The sequence below is a fragment of the Aquarana catesbeiana genome, linkage group LG08 (genome assembly GCF_042186555.1).
Source record: "Aquarana catesbeiana isolate 2022-GZ linkage group LG08, ASM4218655v1, whole genome shotgun sequence".
Lineage (NCBI taxonomy): Eukaryota > Metazoa > Chordata > Amphibia > Anura > Ranidae > Aquarana > Aquarana catesbeiana.
In genome coordinates this window covers 100882038-100901561 of record NC_133331.1, presented here as the reverse complement: position 1 = coordinate 100901561, position 19524 = coordinate 100882038, and the positions used below count along the sequence as shown (strand labels likewise).

Below are 19524 nucleotides of genomic sequence, written 5' to 3'. Positions count from 1 at the left end.
TCAGCCATTTGTTTACTTCCCTAATCTCCCTCTGCCTTTCTGGTGTGGCTCGAGGTACCGGTAGTATTCCTGAGAATACTACCTTGGAGGTCCTTTTCCTCAGTTTAGCTCCTAAGTCTCTAAAATCGTTCTTTAGGACACTCCATCTGCCTCTGACTTTGTCATTGGTGCCAACGTGCACCATGACAGCCGGGTCTTCCCCAACCCCTCCCAGTAATCTGTCCACCAGATCCGTGATGTGCCGAACCCGAGTGCCGGGCGACAGCATAAAGTTCGGCGCTTCAGGTCTTTATCACAGATTGCCCTCACTGTCCTTCTAAGAATTGAGTCCCCTACCACCAGAATCTGTCTATCCTTTCCCTTTGCTTTCCCCCCACTCTCACTAGAGGAGTTCTTCCCCTGGCAGCTAGGAGAGTCCCTCAGCTCCAGCAGTGCTGGTCCCTGATCGGTTTCACCAATGTCACTCAATGGAGCGTACTTATTGGAATGTTCCAGCCCAGGATAGGCCTCCCTGGCACTTTCCCTTCTATTCTTTCCTGACTGATACCCATCTACTCGTTTCGAGTGCCTGCACCTCTGTCTCCACCCGCCTCTTTGCTGGCCCCTGCCGGGTAGGTTCCTGGCTCTCCTTTTAGTATGGAGGTTCTTCTCAGTACTGACAGTTGCTTCCCTAGATTCAGAACCTGGGCTTACAGGGAAACAATGTGCTTACATTTTGCACAGCAGTATTCACCCTCGATCAGATGATCAAGGAACGCATACATGCAGCAAGATGTACACCGAATCGCATCTCCACACCTGCCGGGCATCATACCTAATAATTTAATGAGGATTGGGGATTATATCCTGTCCCTGTTACCTAACAACGACTAGCTTCCTGACACCAATACTCAACAATACAATACACAGGTACTCACCGCCCACATGCGTTCGCAGCCTACGTGCACTCGCAATACACAGGTACTCACAATACGCAAGTATACACAGGTACTAACGATCTACACACACTACTCAGACAACATTCATGTACTCACAATACACAGATACTCACAATACTCAGGTACTACCTGACACTAATACTCAATACAGCCCACATGCAGTCGCAGCACTCGTGTACTCAGTCCACGTGCACTCGTGTACTTACAATACACAGGTACTCACACTACACAGGTGCTCACAATACTCAACAAAAAACAGTTACTCCACAATACACAGCGTCCCCGCTAGACACATTCAGTATTTTTTTTTTTTTTTTTTTAGGGAATGCCACATGGGCCTTCAGGAATTCTCCTCATCAGCAGAGGATCACTGCCCTGGACCTGTGTAGCACTGTACCAGTCCGCAAGGCAATATATCAGTATGCAGGGTCGAGTTCCCAGGGTCCAGTGCCGACCAGCAACGTTATAGGCCACCAGTATGTAGGGTCGAGTTCCCAGGGTTCAGTGCTGACCAGCAAATGGTATAGCCTGCCTCCATCAGAGCGGGTTCTAGGTACCTTTCCTCTGAGCGTGAAAAAAGCTTAAAAAAAACTGAAGCCTTGCCTAAAGGGGAGGGGTTATTTCATGCCTTTTTTTTTGTTTTTTTTGTTTACCGAAGAACATTTTTGCATGCTAAAATGTATCAAATCATGCAAATAAAATTCATCCATACTCAAGTTAAACATGTGCATGTTAACATGAGAAGGTGTAAGGGACCAAAACTTATAGATGAGCCCTTTATAGGGCATCAGAAGCTACTCCTCTGTCTTTGAGTGAAAAATGTAAGTTGGATGTGTGTCCAGTTCTGAACAGTACCTTCTCTTCATTTTTATTCAGAAATAAGACGTCGTATTTCACACTAGCTCTTACACATAATGCTTTGGGAAAGAACAGAAAATCATAATCTCCTCATCAACTGTTCTGCCGCTTATCTGTCATTTTTGTCTGCATTAGGTTTATCAGCAGCTGGTGGGGGCTACCTCACATGATTACAGAGCAGGAATTCAGCTAGGTGTATGAAAGTGTCTTCTACAATGCAGTGTTATTCTCAAACCTATCCAGTTGAGATAGACTCCTAAAATGTTTCCCTGTCGAATGTTATTTGAACTTCCTTCCTGTGTTCACAAGTCCTTTAACCCGTACAATACCACCATATTCAGTAAAGTTTGGCTTGTAGTCTACAAGGATCCCTTTTTAAATGCCAAGATTGATTTAAATCATGTTTGACTTGGCTGCTCTGTTTCTCCCTCAGAGACTAATATATAAGGACATAGGACAGCAATTAATGAAGTAATTTAGTATACTAAAGCTCTGTTTTGGGCAGGTTTATGTTTTTATTCTAATTGGATGTTTATTTTACCGGTAGACCAGATGTGAGAGTTAAAGCATTAGGATAAATTAATGAGACAGAATGTCCAGTAGGTGGTAGATTACAGAACAAAATTCACAGCACATTTTAATTGGGGAAAAAGCTAATCTGCTGCAGGTAATGATGGGTTTTATAAATGGTATTTTGTGGTGTAGGGTCAAAGCTTTGGAGAGTAGCTGACAACCTAGTTCTGAGATTTGCTTACCTCCCTTGGTTCTCCGCATTGATGCAGAATATCCTTTATTTACAGGCACCAGCAATGGCTCAGTTTTTGTGTATAATTTGACTAGTGGGCTGCTGCACAAAGAGTTGAATATACATTCCTGTGAAGTCAGGTGAGTAATGAAGAGTGCAACTAAGTCTTCTAGTATAATTGAAAGTCATGGTGGCTGCTGTAATGGCGCGGGATAAAAACAAATTGTAAAACTTAAAGTGGATGTAAACCCAATTCATGAAATTTGAGCTGGGCACAATATATCTATAGTGTTTTGTTATGTATCTTCAAATTACTGAGTCCCGTAGCTTTGTCCTGCTCTGTAGCTCTATCAGCAGCCTAATAACTTCTCACACTTTCTCCGAGATAGGAGATGTGTGTGTTGGGGGAGATTGCTATAAATAGATTAGCAGACTGCTAAACTATTCACAGGCAAACTGTGTGTGTGTGTGTGTGCATTTGTGTGTGTGTGTGTTTGGGGGGGGGGGGGGGTGCGTGCCTTTCCTCCAATCAGCTGTCTCAGAGTGTCTAGCAATACTCCACTCTTACAGATGACTAAGGAAGTGAAAAATCGAACAGGGCGTGCACTTTCTATACCGTATATAAAGCTTAAGACATGTAAAACGTATGTAGGGATATTTGTTTCATCTCTGTGTATCAACTGAGGCTGGGTATATGTGAGGGTTTACATCCATTTTAAATAGACATATTGATCAAAGTAATTTGTTCTAAAAGTATTTCCAGGTGTTATGAGTATTATGGAAATGCTATTTTAAAATGCACACAGCCCATATTGAATATCTGTTAGCACTGTGTGTGTTCAGTGCACCCATTATTCATAGCTTTTTTTTGCGTAGACTCCAGTGCAAGACATGAATGTTCCCAAGCCTTGCATCCCCACTGAGTTGTGGTGTTTCTATTTCCCATATTGACATGGCATCATGGAGAGACCCTCCTGGAACTAATGCCTAAACAAGAACAATTTTTTTATAACTGTGGTCTTGTTTTTGATGGCTCAGTCTAGGATCCTCATCTCTTTGTCTTAGATACAGGTTCATCCTAGTAGTTAAGCAAAGTATGCAACCAGGAATGTGTCAATATTCTCGCCCTGTATGCTTGTTTCAGGTTGGCCACTCACTAAGTAGTAAAGCAAACATGAGAATTCTGCATCTAAGTCAGCACTGGCATCTCCATATTTCTGTCCTAAAATGTTTCCATTAAACATTATATTGTTCCTTTTGGTTGATTAAATACCTTCTGTGACAAGAGACATCAAATAATGATTTGCTTATTGTCCATTGGGGGACTCCTGAATTCCTAAATAATAACACTCTCACACAAAAAAAACTAAAGCCAACCCCCATATAGCACTGCCCCTAACAGTCATGCCTCTTTTGCTAGTGTCCTAGAAGGTTGGATGTCTTTAGCTCTGCTGGTAAAAGTCCGACTACATTTTCTAGCCATAATATTTTTTTTCTTTTTACTTTTTTCTTCTTTAATTAAGATACTCAATGCACTATAGATGTTGATATACAGTGGTTATAGAAAATAATCGCCCTCTTTTTTTTTTTTTTTTAAATCACATTTTTTTGCTTTGCAGCCTGAACTGAAGACAGTTTTTGTATTACCCAGCTGTGTTTACTCAATACAACTTATAACATCCAAGTGAAAGATAAAACAACATGTCAGAAAAAATAAAAAGAATTCAAAAAACCCAATCACTGGTTGGACTGAGTTGGAAAAAAGGATAACCCCCTCCTAAAAAACTACTTGTAAATTCAATCAGATGTAGATAGTCACCTTCTCGATGGCACATCGAGTCTTGTGACAGTTCTGCTGCACCAGGTGACTTCAGACTATACTTTCCTACTGATTTTAGGGACATTTACTCAGTATCACCAGAAGGAAATTACATCTGTAATTTTAATCTAGAGACCCCTATTTATTTTACAGTCATCTTCATTTGAGTCTTTTTCAGCTCTGTATAGACCTTCATGTCCACTTCTGACATTTTGCCGATTTGTGACCAATTACTGGGGCAATCTGCTTGCCAAAGTGCAGATATAATACTGCGCTGCGCCCTAGGATAAAGCAGCTAACACAGCAAATGGACAATTGCTATAATTGCTATAATGATAATAAGGTAAAAAGTGCAGCACTAAAATTTTAAGTGAACAAAGATGATTGAGTGAATCTCGCAAATGGTTAATACAAATAATGTAAAACTCTAATGAGATTAATATTCAGTGATTTTATATGAAAAAATCCTTAAAGCGGGATTCCGGCCACTAATTTTTTTTTTTTTAAAAGTCAGCAGCTACAAACACTGTGGCTGCTGACTTTAAATAAGTAGACTTACCTGCCCTGGGTGCCCTCGATTTCGGCCACCCGAGGCCGACCCGTCCCTCGGCTCTCAGGTCCCGGCACCACCATCCTAAGTAAGGGAAACAGGCAGTGGAGCCTTGCAGCTTCACTGCCAGTTTCCTACTGAGCACGCGCAAGCGATCTGTGAATGGCCCTGTGATTTTCTGGGAACACACACAGTTCCCAGAAGGCAACGGGGCCGCTCAGCTAGGAGCAGAACACGCCGCGGAATAGGAAGAGGCAGATTAGGAAGACTAGCAACAAGGGTTCAGGTAAGTTTTTAAAATTTTGTTTTTTTTCAAATGTTTAGGATTTTTGGTGCAATTTTTTTTTTTTTTTTTTCAGGGTGGCCCTCCACTTTAAATAAACATTGAGTCCATAGGTGAAGTGGAAACCGTAGTGAATCAGGATCGCCCTTAGAGGGACATTCGCCAAGAGTTCATAACATCATTAAGTGAATAGATACTAAAACAATATGTGAATCTAGTCCACCACCGATGGGATGAAGGCTCACCAGATGGTTTGAACTCAAAAGGACATATGTCCTATGAGTCAAACAAGCTTGTGTTGGCAAATGCCAAGATGGGAAACATCAGCTCTGGAGACCTTTGACACGGAAGCCAGGTCCTCACACAGTCATTGGGGTAATAATCTCAATAGAAGGTATTTCCAGACAGAAAAATGGATAGTTTCTCAACATATGTTCATATATATATATATCAAGGAAAGAACAAAAAAGGGCCACATAGCGTAATGCCGTATAAAAATTATAAATTTAAAAAAAACTCACATTTGAGAAGAGTAAACAGCGCTTAAGAAATGTGTATGGCAGCAGACTGGCTCTACTGCTGCCATACACACTTCTTAATCACAGGCCTCTTTTTCAGACTCGGTGTTTACAAGTTAAAAACACGTTTTTTTGCTAGAAAGTTACTTAGAACCCCCAAACATTATACATTTTTTTTCTAACACCCTAGAAAATAAAATGGCGGTCATTACAATAATTTTTGTCACACCGTTTTTGCGCAGCGGTCTTACAAGCGCACTTTTTTTTTTTTTTTGGAAAAAATTCACTTTTTTGAATAAAAAAATAAGACAACAGTAAAGTTAGCCTAATTTTTTTTTTATATTGTGAAAGCTAATGTTACACCAAGTAAATTGATACCCAACATGTCATGCTTCAAAATTGCACCGCTCGTGGAATGGCGTCAAACTTTTACCCTTAAAAATCTCCATAGGCGACGTTTAAAAAATTCTACAGGTTGCATGTTTTGAGTTACAGAGGAGGTCTAGGGCTAGAATTATTGCTCTCGCTCTAACGATTGTGGCGATACTTCATATGTGAGGTTTGACCACCGTTTTCATATGCGGGTGCTACTCACGTATGTGTTTGCTTCTGCGCGTGAGCTCGTCGGGACGGGGCGCTATTTATTTTATTTGATTTGATTTGATTTTTACATTTTGATTTAAAAAAAATAAAAATAAAAATTGGGTCACTTTTATTCCTATTACTAGGAATGTAAACATCCCTTGTAATAGAAAAAAGAGCGACAGGTCCTCTTAAATATGAGCTCTGGGGTCAAAAAGTCCTCAGATCTCATATTTGGACCTAAATGCAATAAAAGGAAAAAAAAAAATTGTCATTTGAAAAAAATGACAACAAAAAAATGTGCCTTTAAGACGTATGGGCGGAAGTGACAATTTGACGTCGCGTCCGCCATGCTATGGTATGGAGACAGGTGGGGGCCATCTTGGCCTCACTCGTATCCATGCCCAGCCACGGATAGGACTTGATTGCCTCCGCCGCTACCGAGGGCTCCGGTAAGCGGCGGAGGGCGCGGGAGGGGGAGCCCTCTCCCGGCGCCGATAACGGTTAACTCGCTGTGAATCCGCCGCAGAGACCACCATTATCATTAACCGAACCGCCACCTGAAGAGATGGATACCTCAGTTGTGGCAGCAGCTACTGCCATTACCGAGATATCCCTCTTCAAAGTCAGGACGTATATAGTCGTGCGGCGGTCGGTAAGTGGTTAAGCGCTGTTTACTCTTCTCAAATGTGAGTCTTTTTAACCTCATTAAATTTCTAATTTTTATATGGAATTACGCTATGTGGCCTTTTTTTGTTCTCCTTTCCTTGATAGATATATATATATATATATATATATATATATATATATATATATATATATATATACTCGAGTATAAGTCGAATATAAGCTAAGGTACCTAACTTTACCACACAAAACTGGGAAAACTTATTGACTCGAGTATAAGCCTAGGGTGAGAAATGCGCAGCTACTGTAAGTGGAAAAGAGGGTCAACAATGCCCATTTGCAGCCATAGGTCCCCCGAACTTCAAACTCAGTAGTTTAGGGTTCCTATGTGCCCCCTAGCTGCAGCCAAAATTTGGGGTCTCTGGACCCAAAGGGTCCCGAAATGACATTGCTGCAGATGGACACAGTTGACCGAATTTGGGGCCCCATACCCTGGGGCCACTGGCTGCTAGGAACCCCAAATTTGGTCTGAAAACTCAGTGGAACTAGCACTACAGCATATCCAAAGTTGGGGTTCCTAGCACCAAGTGGCCACGAGATACGGGGCCCCAAAATCGGTTCGGTAAATGTCAAGCACTTTTCTGCAGCAGAGAATGACATTTTCTGAACCGACATTGGGGCCCCATATCTCGGGGCCACTTGGTGCTAGGAACCCCAGCTTTGGATATGTTGTAGTGTTGGTTCCACTGGATTTGCAAACCAAATTTGGTGTTCCCAGCACCAAGTGACCCCGAGATTCGGGGCCCCAAAATCGGTTCGGAAAATGTGAAGCACTTTTCTGCAGCAGAGAATGACATTTAACAAACCGATTTGGGGCTGCTTGGTGCTCGGGGCCACTTGGGACCAGCAAGTGGTCCCGAGATACGGGGCCCCAAAGTTGGTTCAGAAAATGTCATTCTTTGCACCAGAAAAGTGCTTGACTCAAGTATAAGCCAAGGGGGGCACTTTCAGCAGAAAAAAATGGGCTGAAAAACTCGGCTTATACTCGAGTATATACAGTATGAACATATGTGAAAAACTATCCATTTTTTTGTCTGGAAATACCTTATATGGAGATTATTACCCCAATGACTGTGTGAGGACCTGGCTTCCGTGTCAAAGGTCTCCAGATCTGATGTTTCCCATCTTGGCATTTGCCAACACAAGCCTGTTTGACTCATAGGATGCATGTCCTTTTGAGTTCAAACCATCTGGTAAGCCTTTAGTGGTGGACTACATTCATATATTGTTTTAGTATCTATGCACCATTTTCGGATGTCTTAATGATGTTATGAACTCTTGGCGATTGTCCCTCTAAGGGCCTTCCTGATTCACTACGGTTTACAATTCATCTATGGACTCAATGTTTATTTAAGGATTTTTTTCATATAAAATCACTGAGTATATTCATCTCATTAAAATTTTACATTATTTGTATTAACCATTTGTGAGATTTACTCAGTCATCTTTGTTCACTTAAAGTTCTAAGCGCACTTTAGCACCATCCCCAGCACAGTATAGCTCACCCTTTTGAAAGCGAGATACTACGTTTTCTCTGCTCAGATTAGATGCTTTGGTTATCAACCTTAAGTACGCACCCAAATGGTTTGATGCCGTTTCTACATTTTTACCTTTTATTTATTTATTTATTTGTTTATTTATTTATTTATTTTAAATTACATTCCTTGCTCTGATGTTAGTTTGAAATAACTGTGGAGTGGGCACTTTGGCTACGTGTCTGGGATGCTGATGATATGTCCAAGGAGCATCCTCCTGCCTATTTTCATTAAGTCTGTAGATAGGGTGGAGGAACCCCACCCATCTCCTTCATTTACTACAGTAGAAGTACCTTGTAGGCAGCCAAAAACTACCTCCCACTCAAGCCACAGTACTTAAAGCCAGAAGCCCCCTATCCCATCTACTCGCTGTTCTGCATAAAGGTGAGGCTCCACTTTTGCAAGTAGTGCATTTGTTCATTCTGCTGGGTCCTGTGGTAGTTTGCTTCTCAGGTGTTTGGATGATTGTGTCTTCCCTTGTAACCAGGATCCTCCCACAGATGCCTCTTTGTGCCTTTTTGATATTGCTGCGCCCCATTTGTGCATTCTTCCAGGTTTGTTTAGTTTTTCCCACACCCTGGAACCTCTGATTCCTTCATTGGTGGGGACCTCACTTTGGAATTGGTATCCCACTTAAGCTCACACTCCTCCCTGAAAGGGAGTCCTTTCCCTCTCAAGAGGTTGCACTCCTTTTGCTGCTTGTTTCTCCTCACTCCTATCCCTCTCCAAAGGGCCTGCTTAACATTCAGGATTTCTTCTCCATTAAAGACCTAATTCTTCAGGGTCTTCCAATAGTTCTAGACCCTGCTCACAGCACTAGCCCTTGTTCCTCTTTCTGACTTCCCCATTGTGGAATGTTCAGGAGATCTTCCCTGAGGAGAGCCAGTTGCCTGGGTTCTGTCAATCTGAGCAATACAGAAGGTCCTATTCCCTGTGGACCTTTTTTGACTCCTTGCTTTTGTGTAGCAGAATATGTTAGGTGGGCTCTCGCACAACTTTCCTGAATGAGATTTTCTATTAAGGTAACATCCTACCTTGTCATGGAATTCACTTTTCACCAAACTCAAGCCTTAGGAGTGTCACACCTAAGCCTCCTGTTGCTGACCAGCTGGTCTGTTCTTGAGACTTGCTATGTCTGTACAAACTCCCATTCCCTTAAGTCAAGGTAGTCATTCATTTTTTTTTTTTTTTTTTTTTTTGCAAGTGACTGAATGTTCTTTGCTTTGGACATGGTATTTCTGTTTGAACTTCTCTTTACAGATCTCTTTTGGTTCTGGCGCTTTATTTATTTATTTTTCCCTAGGGGTGATTCTGTTGTCTCTTCATCTGATTTGGTTGATCCCCCATACCCTTTCCTTGTTTGGGGTAATTTCCATATTTTGCTTGGCCCTTTCTTTATTTAGCCTTGATCCAAGTGTTGATTCATTCAGGTATTTTCTTGTATGATGATCTCCACATCTGTTGGTCCTCTCATTGACTGTGGGCCACCCCTCATTTACACTGCTTTTGGAAATCTTCACTGTTTAAGAATTCATGTGTTCCTCAATGGACAATGAAGAAGATACAGTTTTGTTCTTACTATTAAAAAAAATTCTCTAGTCCATTGAGGGACAGAGATTCTGTTCGTCTGTTAGCATTTTGTACTGCTTGCAAAACCTGAAGCATGACAGTTAAAGGTGGGGTAAAATGGCACTGGCTTCAATGTAGAAAGTATAAAATCTTATTTTCTGTATGCTCATGCCTTCAGTGCTGTGTGAGATAAAAGAAGTGTTTTTAACTATCATAGGTTGGACTTGATGGACTTGTGTCTTTTTTCAACCTCACCTACTATGTAACTATGTAACTTTAATGCCCCGTACACACGGTCGGACTTTGTTCGGACATTCCGACAACAAAATCCTAGGGTTTTTTCCGACGGATGTTGGCTCAAACTTGTCTTGCATACACACGGTCACACAAAGTTGTCGGAAAATCCGATCGTTCTAAACACGGTGACGTAAAACACGTACGTCGGGACTATAAACGGGGCAGTGGCCAATAGCTTTCATCTCTTTATTTATTCTGAGCATGCATGGCACTTTGTCCGTCGGATTTGTGTACACACGATCTGAATTTCCGACAACGGATTTTGTTGTCGGAAAATTTTATATCCTGCTCTCAAACTTTGTGTGTTGGAAAATCCGATGGAAAATGTGTGATGGAGCCTACACACGGTCGGAATTTCTGACAACAAGGTCCTATCACACATTTTCCGTTGGAAAATCCGACCTTGTGTACGGGGCATAAGAGAGCAAATTTTCCAAGGATGTGGGCTGCTCTCCAAGACTTAGACTGGAAGGGAATATTGGCATCAATGGACACAGAACAAAAATGGGAATTCTTCAAAGACTGTATGCAAACTGCAAAAGTATATTCCAATGGGCAATACGCTTAAAAGGCTAAAAATAAAACCTATGTGACTCATGGCCAAAGTTAAAATGGCTATAAATAAGGAAAGAACTTATAAAAAAAGATATAAAAATTAAGGAACACTAGCATCGTTTAAATGCTACAAAGAATATAGCCGAATATGTAAAAAGGAAATCAATAATGCAAAAATTCAAATTGATTGGCAGATTGCAAAAGATAGGACAAACCCCAAAAAATTCTTCAAATATATTAATAGTAAAAAGGTCAGGTCAGGTCTGAGCATGTAGACCCTTTACAAAATAATCTAGAGTGGGTGACTGGGGACAAAGAGAAGGCAAATGTATTAAATACTTAAGCTCTGTGTATACAAATGAGCATGGGGGAGCTCATGTCCATAATGGGGATGGTACTGACACAGCCCCAAATGATCCACAATGGCTCAAAAGTGATATGGTCCAGAAATATTTAGACAGAATAAAGGTGGCTAAAACACATGGACCAGATGGCATACATACACATATCCTAAAATTGACCTCTGCTATTTCAAGTCCATTGTTTCTAATACTTAGGGACTTGTTAATGACTGGAATGGTACTACTGGATTGGCGCAGGGCCAATTTGGTGCCCGTATTTAAAAAGGGATCAAAGTCTTTACCAAGTAACTATAGACCTGTTTAACTTCTATAGTCTGGAAGATACTGGAGAGTTTAAAAAGACCGCATAGATGAGTTCTTGCTGGCAAAAAATATTTTAAGCAACAGACCGCATGTATTCATGAAAGACAAAAGTTGTCAAACAAACCTGATTTCTTTTTATGAGGAGGTTAGTAAAACCTTGGACAGAGAGGTGGCTGTGGACGTGGTATACTTGGATTTTGCAAAAGCATGTGACACACACGCCTAATGTGTAAGGTAAAGTCTACAGCCTTGGAAAGATAAATTTGTAAATGGATAGAAAACTGACTAAAACGAATTCAGAGCGTAGTGGTTAATGATTCTTACTCTGAACGGTCTAAGGTTATCAGTGGTGTACCCCAAGGTTCAGTATTGGGACCCTTACTTTTTAATATCTTTATAAATTATATAAATATAGTGTCTAGGATTAAAAGTACCATTTTTGTCTTTGCAGATGACACCAAGCTATGCAGTGGAATAACATCCTTACAGGATGTCTCCAATTTACAAGCACTGTCTAATTTGGCAACTAAGTGGCAAATGAGGTTTATCGTTGATAAATGTAAAGTTATGCACTTGGGGGCTAAGACTATGCATGCATCATACTTACTAGGGGGAGTACAACTGGGGGAATCCATAGTGGAGAAGAATCTGGGGATCAATAATAGCATGCAATGCCAAGCTGCGGTTTCCAAAGCGAGCAAAGTCCTTTCTTGTATTTAAGAGAGGTATGGACTCCAGAGAGTGTGATATCATTTTGCCCCTGTTCAAATCATTAGTAAGACCTCATCTAGAATATGCAGTTCAGTTTTGGGCACCAGTTCTCAAAAAGGATACCGGGGGAACTTGAGAGTGCAGAAAAGAACAACCAAGCTGATAAGAGGCATGAAGGAGCTCAGCTATGAGGAAAGATTAGAGGAACTAAATTTATTCTCTCTTGAGAAGAGGAGATTAAAGGGGGATATGATCAACATGTATAAATTAATAAGTGGTCCATATAGTAAACGTGGTGTTGAGTTATTCACTTTAAGATCATCTCAGAGGACAAGGGGGCACTCTTTACGTCTAGCGGAAAAAAGATTTCATCTCCAGAAAGGTTTCTTCACAGTAAGAGCTGTGAAAATATGGAAAAGACTCCCTAAAGAGGTGGTTCTGGCCAGCTCAGTAGATTGCTGTTAAAAAGGCCTGGATTCCTTCCTAAATGTACATAATATAACTGGGTACTGACTTTTATGTCTTTTATTGTGAAAATCTAAATGCCTCTCCTGCTGTAGCAAATTGTATCATGCTTTGCTGGGGTTTTCAGCCTTCCTCCTGGATCAACTGTGGGTGAGGGATTGTTTATATGGAATGGTTACTTTTTTTTTCTTTTTTGTGTTGAACTAGATGGACTTTTTTTTTTTTTTTTCAACCTATGTAACTATAAGATTGTATCTCTAGAGAAACCAGCAGAGGAAAGCTAGTTTATTGAACAAGAGATGAACGAAAGCATTATTGGGTGTTTTATGCTTTTCATCTACATTTTTATATTTCACACCAGAGTATGTCTGCATCATGATGTACATGGTAATCTCTGTGCCCTCTATCCTTAACAATACCATTGCAGGTAGCATTGCCCACTTTTTTCCTATGCAGCTTTCCCTGGCAATGCCTGCTATCTCATCCTATTTCGCAACTAAGCACTGTAGTGCACTGTCTATTAAGCTCAAAAGCATATACATTTATTTGTAAGCCCCCTTTCACACGAGGCGGACTCCGTTTCTACGGAGCCCGCCTTAGTCCGCCTGCTCAGCGGGAGATCAGTCCGTTGATCTCCACTGAGCCGGCGGATGACAGGTCCCTCTCTGCTCACTGAGCGGGGAGGGGCTTGTCAGACGCCGCTGCCGCCTATGGAGGGATCAGATGAAAACGGACAGCATGTCCGTTTTCATCAGATCTCACCCGATCCGATCCGCCAGCGACGGATCTGGACATAGAGCCATCCGTCTGCTTTTAGCGGATCGGACCGGGTGGGATGTCAGCGGACATGTCTCCGCTGACATCCGACGCTCCATAGACTAACATGGAGCGCCCGTTCAGGTCCGCCGTCAAAACTGACAGGCGGACCTGAACGGTCCGATTGTGTGAAAGGGGGCTAAGAGATCAGCTTTATCAATCAGATGATTGCCATGGTGATGCAAATACTCCACTCAAGATCAAGCTGGAGGTTATACTTGACCCACCTGGGGAAACCTGTAATATTGCTGGGAAAACTGCTGAATGAAAATCATCACTAAATTTGCTCAGTGCATGTACTATTCCATTGTAGGAAAGAGCCATTGAGCACAAAATTAAAACAGGAACACTGCCTTCTGATTTTCATTTTGTATTGCACCCTAACATACCTTGCCAGCACACAATATACACAGATGTGAACCATCTGTGGGATGCAGCACGATGTTGTGTGTGTTTTAGCACATTAAGGTTAAGAGATGATCATTCACACTGGACATGTTAATAATCCTTTCTATCCCTGCTCCTTACACATCGAACACTTCCAATTGAATTTATACCTTGCCACTGAAGTGTCCCAGAACCATTTAATTGAGCAGTTCCTTTCTCAATCCAGCACCTATTGCCACTGTGGCTACCCTCCTGTAGCTTCCAGATCTGTGCCCCTCATACTCTTCAGAGATTGTATCTAGACCCCACCACTTGGAAGTTGTAAGGCCATCTTATAACCTTGCCCCTGGCACTGGACCCTGCGTTTGGCACACACCCTTGGTACAGCAGGGTGCAGTTAACCACAGGGTGCTCAACAGGTCCAGGGTCTCTCAAAGCGGGGGTGGGGGGGGGGGTGGGGGGGGGTTAGGGGTTAATGGTTGGTATATCCCTGGGAAAGAACCCAGAACCCTGGAACGGGAATGTCTCTTCCAATGTGGGGACCCAAGCAGTACTTTGCTGAAGAGGCTTACCACAAGACAAGGAACAATCCAGAAGTGGGTCTGGCTATTTAGTGCCTCAACAAATCCTAATGGATCCTTTGCTTTCCCAAGAAGTGTAGCTTCTCACAGCTGCATTGTGCTACTCTGTAGATGATTTGGCAGAATTTCTACACCAGATCCAGTGGCTGCGGAACAGGTCTGTGGAAGCAGTCTAAGAAATGTTTTTGGAAAACATTCCATTTGATGGGAAACAAATCTTTTGAGAGTCACCTTTTTATTAAGGAAGTCAGTAGCAGAAAGAGCACTCTCTGGTAAAATCAGCCATTTCCAGATTTGGAAGCGCTTTTGTTCTTTCCAGTCCTCTGCTTCCATGTCTTGACAAGTCTGGTGTCAAGCCTGCTTTAAAATGAGGGGACCCTAACTTATATAAGTGGGGAGAACGTCTGACCACCTCGGCCACCTGGACTCATGGAATTTCAGATCTTTGGGTCTGGAACATGGTATCCCGGAGGTACAGGAATCTTTTTGCTAGATGCATTATATAATTATTAGTTCAAAATTTTCGCTTTTTGTTTTTTGGTTTTCCTTCCAGTTTGTGGCTCTTTTGTTATGGTTTGCCAATGGCCTCCAGGTCTTCACCAAGGTTCTGACTCTAGTTCTCAGGGAATCAATCGCTTGAAGTACCTGGGCCTATTCTTGGAGATGGCTTAGGCCCGTATTGACTGTTTAGACTTGTGTTTGGACCTTTAGCCCCAACAGGCTTCCAGCAGTCCATTTTTACATGAGACTACTTGGCCAGATGATGACTTAATTTTAGGCGGTGATGTTTGTTCAGTCCAGGCCTCTGCAGCTCAGTGTGCAGTCTGTGGATTGGCTCATGTAGCATTTTCCTAAGGCCGGATATCACTGGCCAGGTGGCTTACCAGCCATGCACTAGGATTGGGGAGATCCTTTATCCCATATACCTGGATGGTTCTCATGAAGGATGCCAGCCTGTCAGGTTGGGAAGGAGTCCTTGAAACAGATACCGTTCAAAGTACTTGGTCGTTGAGGGAGTCCAGACTTCACATTAACCTTCTGTAACTAAGATAAAATCGCCTGTCCCTTCAGCAGTGAATTGGCCAACTATAGGGATTAACGATAAGAATTCAGTTTAAGAACACCGTGGCTGTGGCTAGATCTTCAGGGCTGCACCACAAGTCTCCCAGCTCTTCAAGAGGTGGACTTGATTCTAGCTTGAGCAGAAAGGCATGACCCAGCTTTGTGTTCAGTTGACATTCCTGGAATAGACAATTTGCAGGTGGAATCTTTCAGCTGTCAATGCCTGGATGCGGGAAATGGTCTCTAAACCTTAAGTGTTCTAGGGACATCTGTCACTGTTGGAGGATTCCAGATGCGGATCTTATGGCATCCCATTTTAACAACAAGGTAGACACCTGCATGGCTAGGACCAGTGATTATCTGGCCTTTGCCGTTGACAAACGGGTGAGCCCTTGGGATTACTTTTGCTTGATTTATGCCTAAAGGTTAAAGATGTTCTGGTGATCCTGATGAGGCCAAACTGGCCCAAGATAACTTGGTACCTCAACTTTTTTTTTAACTCCTAAGTGTCAGGAGACTAGTAGACCAGACTGTGTGGACTGCACAGAGATAACCCAAAACACATGTAAGTGAATAATAATATTAAAATAGGTGATAATTTCAGGAAATACAAACAGTGCAACACCAAACCAACAAACCCACTACAAACAACAATATATACAGCAAGGGGCAATACCAGAATCGCAGATGTCAGCCAGGCCAGGGTCATACACAGCAGGTCAGCAGGAACAAGGGATATACCAGAAACATAAACGTTTAGCCAAGCCAAGGTCATACACTGGAGATAAGCAACTGAACAAGGGCAGGTAGGAGAGGGAGATAATGGATGGGATAGGATACAGGTTCAGGAGCAGGTTCAGGTTCAGATACAGGGGATACAGGTTTACAGGATACAGGTCAGGGCACAAGGAAGAAAGATACCAAGGCAAGCCTGTGAGGGCTTGCCGGGTATTTATAAGGCTGTGGTAATTGACCTCATGTTACAGCTGAGCGCAGAGGGTGCTGTTTGCTCCACACTGCCGGAGTGCACCCGCTGGTGGACACCGGTACTACGGCCCAAGGATGCAACAGTGCCACCAGCAGGAGAGACCTCTTACTACAGGTCCCAGGTGTTGGAAGACACCCGCTGGTGGACACTGGTACTGCGATCCAAGAGACCGATAGCGCCACCAACGGGTAAACCCTCTCATGACAGTACGTGTTCGTGGCCTCAAACCGAACAGATGAGGGTACATCAGGCTGGGCATCGGGCACATCCGAGCAGACAGCGGGCACATCCAAGCAGACAGCGGGCACATCCAAGCAGACAGCGGGCAGGAATACACCAAGCTGGGCAGCGGGCACTTCGAGCTGGGCAGCAGGCACGGGCACTTCGAGCTGGGCAGCAGGCACATCAGGCTGGGCAGCGGGCAGGGGCACTTCGAGCTTGGCAGCAGGCACTTTGAGCTGGGCAGCAGGCATGGGCACTTTAGGCTGGGCAGCAGGCACGGGCACTTTAGGCTGGGCAGCAGGCACTTCGGGCTGGGCAGCAGGCACATCAGGCTGGGCAGCAGGCACGGGCACTTCAGGCTGGGCAGCAGGCACGGGCACTTCAGGCTGGGCAGCAGGCACATCAGGCTGGGCAGCAGGCATGAGCACTTCAGTCTGGGCAGCTGGCACATCAGTCTGGGCAGATGGCACTGAGACATCAGGCTGGAAGGCAGGCACTGGGACAATAGGCTGGAAAGCGGGCACATCAGACTGAGAGGCTGGTACATCAGACTGGGAAGCTGGCACACCAGACTGGGAAGCTGGCACACCAGACTGGGAAGCTGGCACACCAGACTGGGAAGCTGGCACACCAGACTGGGAAGCTGGCACACCAGGCTGGAAGGCAGGCACCGAGACAGGCTGAAAGGCAAGCTTCGAGACATCAGGCTGGAAGGCAAGCTTCGAGACATTGGGTTGGAAGGCAGGCTTCGAGACATTGGGTTGGAAGACAGGCTTCGAGACATCGGGTTGGAAGGCAGGCACTGAGACATCGGGCTGGAAGGCAGGCACTGAGACGTCAGACTGGGAAGCTGGCACATCAGACTGGGAAGCTGGCACATCAGACTGGGAAGCTGGCACATCAGACTGGGAAGCTGGCACATCAGACTGGCAAGCCGGCACATCAGACTGGCAAGCCGGCACATCAGGCTGGGAAGCTGGCACGTCTGGCTGGAAGGCAGGCACCGAGACATCTGGCTGGTAGGCAGGAACCGAGACATCAGGCTGGAAGGCAGGCACCGAGACATCAGGCTGGAAGGCAGGCACCGAGACATCAGGCTGGAAGGCAGGCACATCAGACTGGATAGCAGGCACATCAGACTGAAAAGCGGGCACCGAGATTTCTGGCTGGAAGGCAGGCATCTGGACAGCGGGCACATCAGACTGGGAGGCAAAGACATCAAGCTGGGAGGCAGGCGCCAAGACATCCGGCTGGAAGGCAGGCATTGAAACATCAGACTGGGAGGCAGGCACATCAGACTGGATAGCAGGCGCATCAGACTGGAAAGCAGGCACCGAAACTTCTGGCTGGAAGGCAGGCATCAGGACAGACTGGACAGCGGGCACATCAGACTGGACAGCGAGGGCAGGTTGGGTTACTGGCAAGATGGTGTGGGTCGGGAATAATTTTTGTTTCTTTTTTGGTTTAGCCCGTGCAGTTTTGTATGTAGGTGCAGGGCTGTAAATAAAGAAAGTAGCTGGGCAGAAGGAAGACCAAGGAACTGTGGCTGGAGGAGGGTTTTGTGGGACTGTTACAGGTGGAGGAGAAGAGACAGGTGGATTGAAGGCAGGATAGGTGCTACACTTGGAGACTGGGTAGTAGTATTTGGTAGGGGGCTGATTAAACTGGGCTGTAGCTGAGGTTGCCATAGGCGACGGGGAGATAGATTTTTGGGAAGGCAGATGATTAATGGCAGGGCTGGAATATTGTGGCTTAGCTAAAGACAGGAGATCTGACCATGCCTGCAGCACAGGTTGAACAAATGCTGATTCACACACAGCCTGACTAACCAAGGATTGCACCGACTGGATGCAATTAGACAACACCTGCTGTGAACAGGAGGAATAATGTTCCATGAAATAGGCTGGATCATCCTCTAACAACCAAACCAGGGATTCAACTTGGCCATAATTGAAGGGGGGCGAAAAATCATCACTCCCTTCGGGAATGCATGACAGGGCTGGTTTTGCACATAACTGGATCAGGGGCTGAACATCTTCAAATGACATATACCCCTGATCCGCTAGGGAATGAGCTGATCAGATAGTTTCCATCAGCTGGTCACTAGTCCACCCTTTTAAAATCTGGCGACAATATTCACCATCCTCTTCTGCTAGCAGAGAATAATAAATTATTTCATTGAAATCCATATTAGCAGACCTGAAAAACCAGGATGGTTTCCTCAATGCAGCCACGTCTGGTCAGGGATGGCCTTGGTATACTGTCAGGAGACTAGTAGACCAGACTGTGTGGACTGCACAGAGATAACCCAAAACACATGTAAGTGAATAATAATATTTATTAAAATAGGTGATAATTTCAGGAAATACAAACAGTGCAAAACCAACACAACAAACCCACTGCAAACAACAATATATACAGCAAGGGGCAATACCGGAATCGCATGTTCGAATGTCAGCCAGGCCAGGGTCATACACAGCAGGTCAGCAGGAACAATGGATATACCAGAAACATAAACGTTTAGCCAAGCCAAGGTCATACACAGGAGATAAGCAACTGAACAAGGGCAGCTAGGAGAGGGAGATAATGGATGGGATAGGATACAGGCTCAGGAGCAGGCTCAGGTTCAGGTTCAGATACAGGGGATACAGGTATACAGGATACAGGTCAGGGCACAAGGAAGAAAAATAC

The 19524-nt window shown here is 44.0% G+C and overlaps 1 protein-coding gene across 1 annotated transcript in view; it reads left to right on the top strand.

The window, feature by feature from the left end:
* WDR11 (WD repeat domain 11) overlaps positions 1-19524 on the top strand; it is a 166846-nt gene that overhangs the window by 60390 nt on the left and 86932 nt on the right. Inside the window, exon 11 of the mRNA XM_073596233.1 lies at positions 2597-2681. Coding sequence (XP_073452334.1) covers positions 2597-2681 — 85 coding nt within the window. The remainder of the gene's footprint in view (positions 1-2596; positions 2682-19524) is intronic.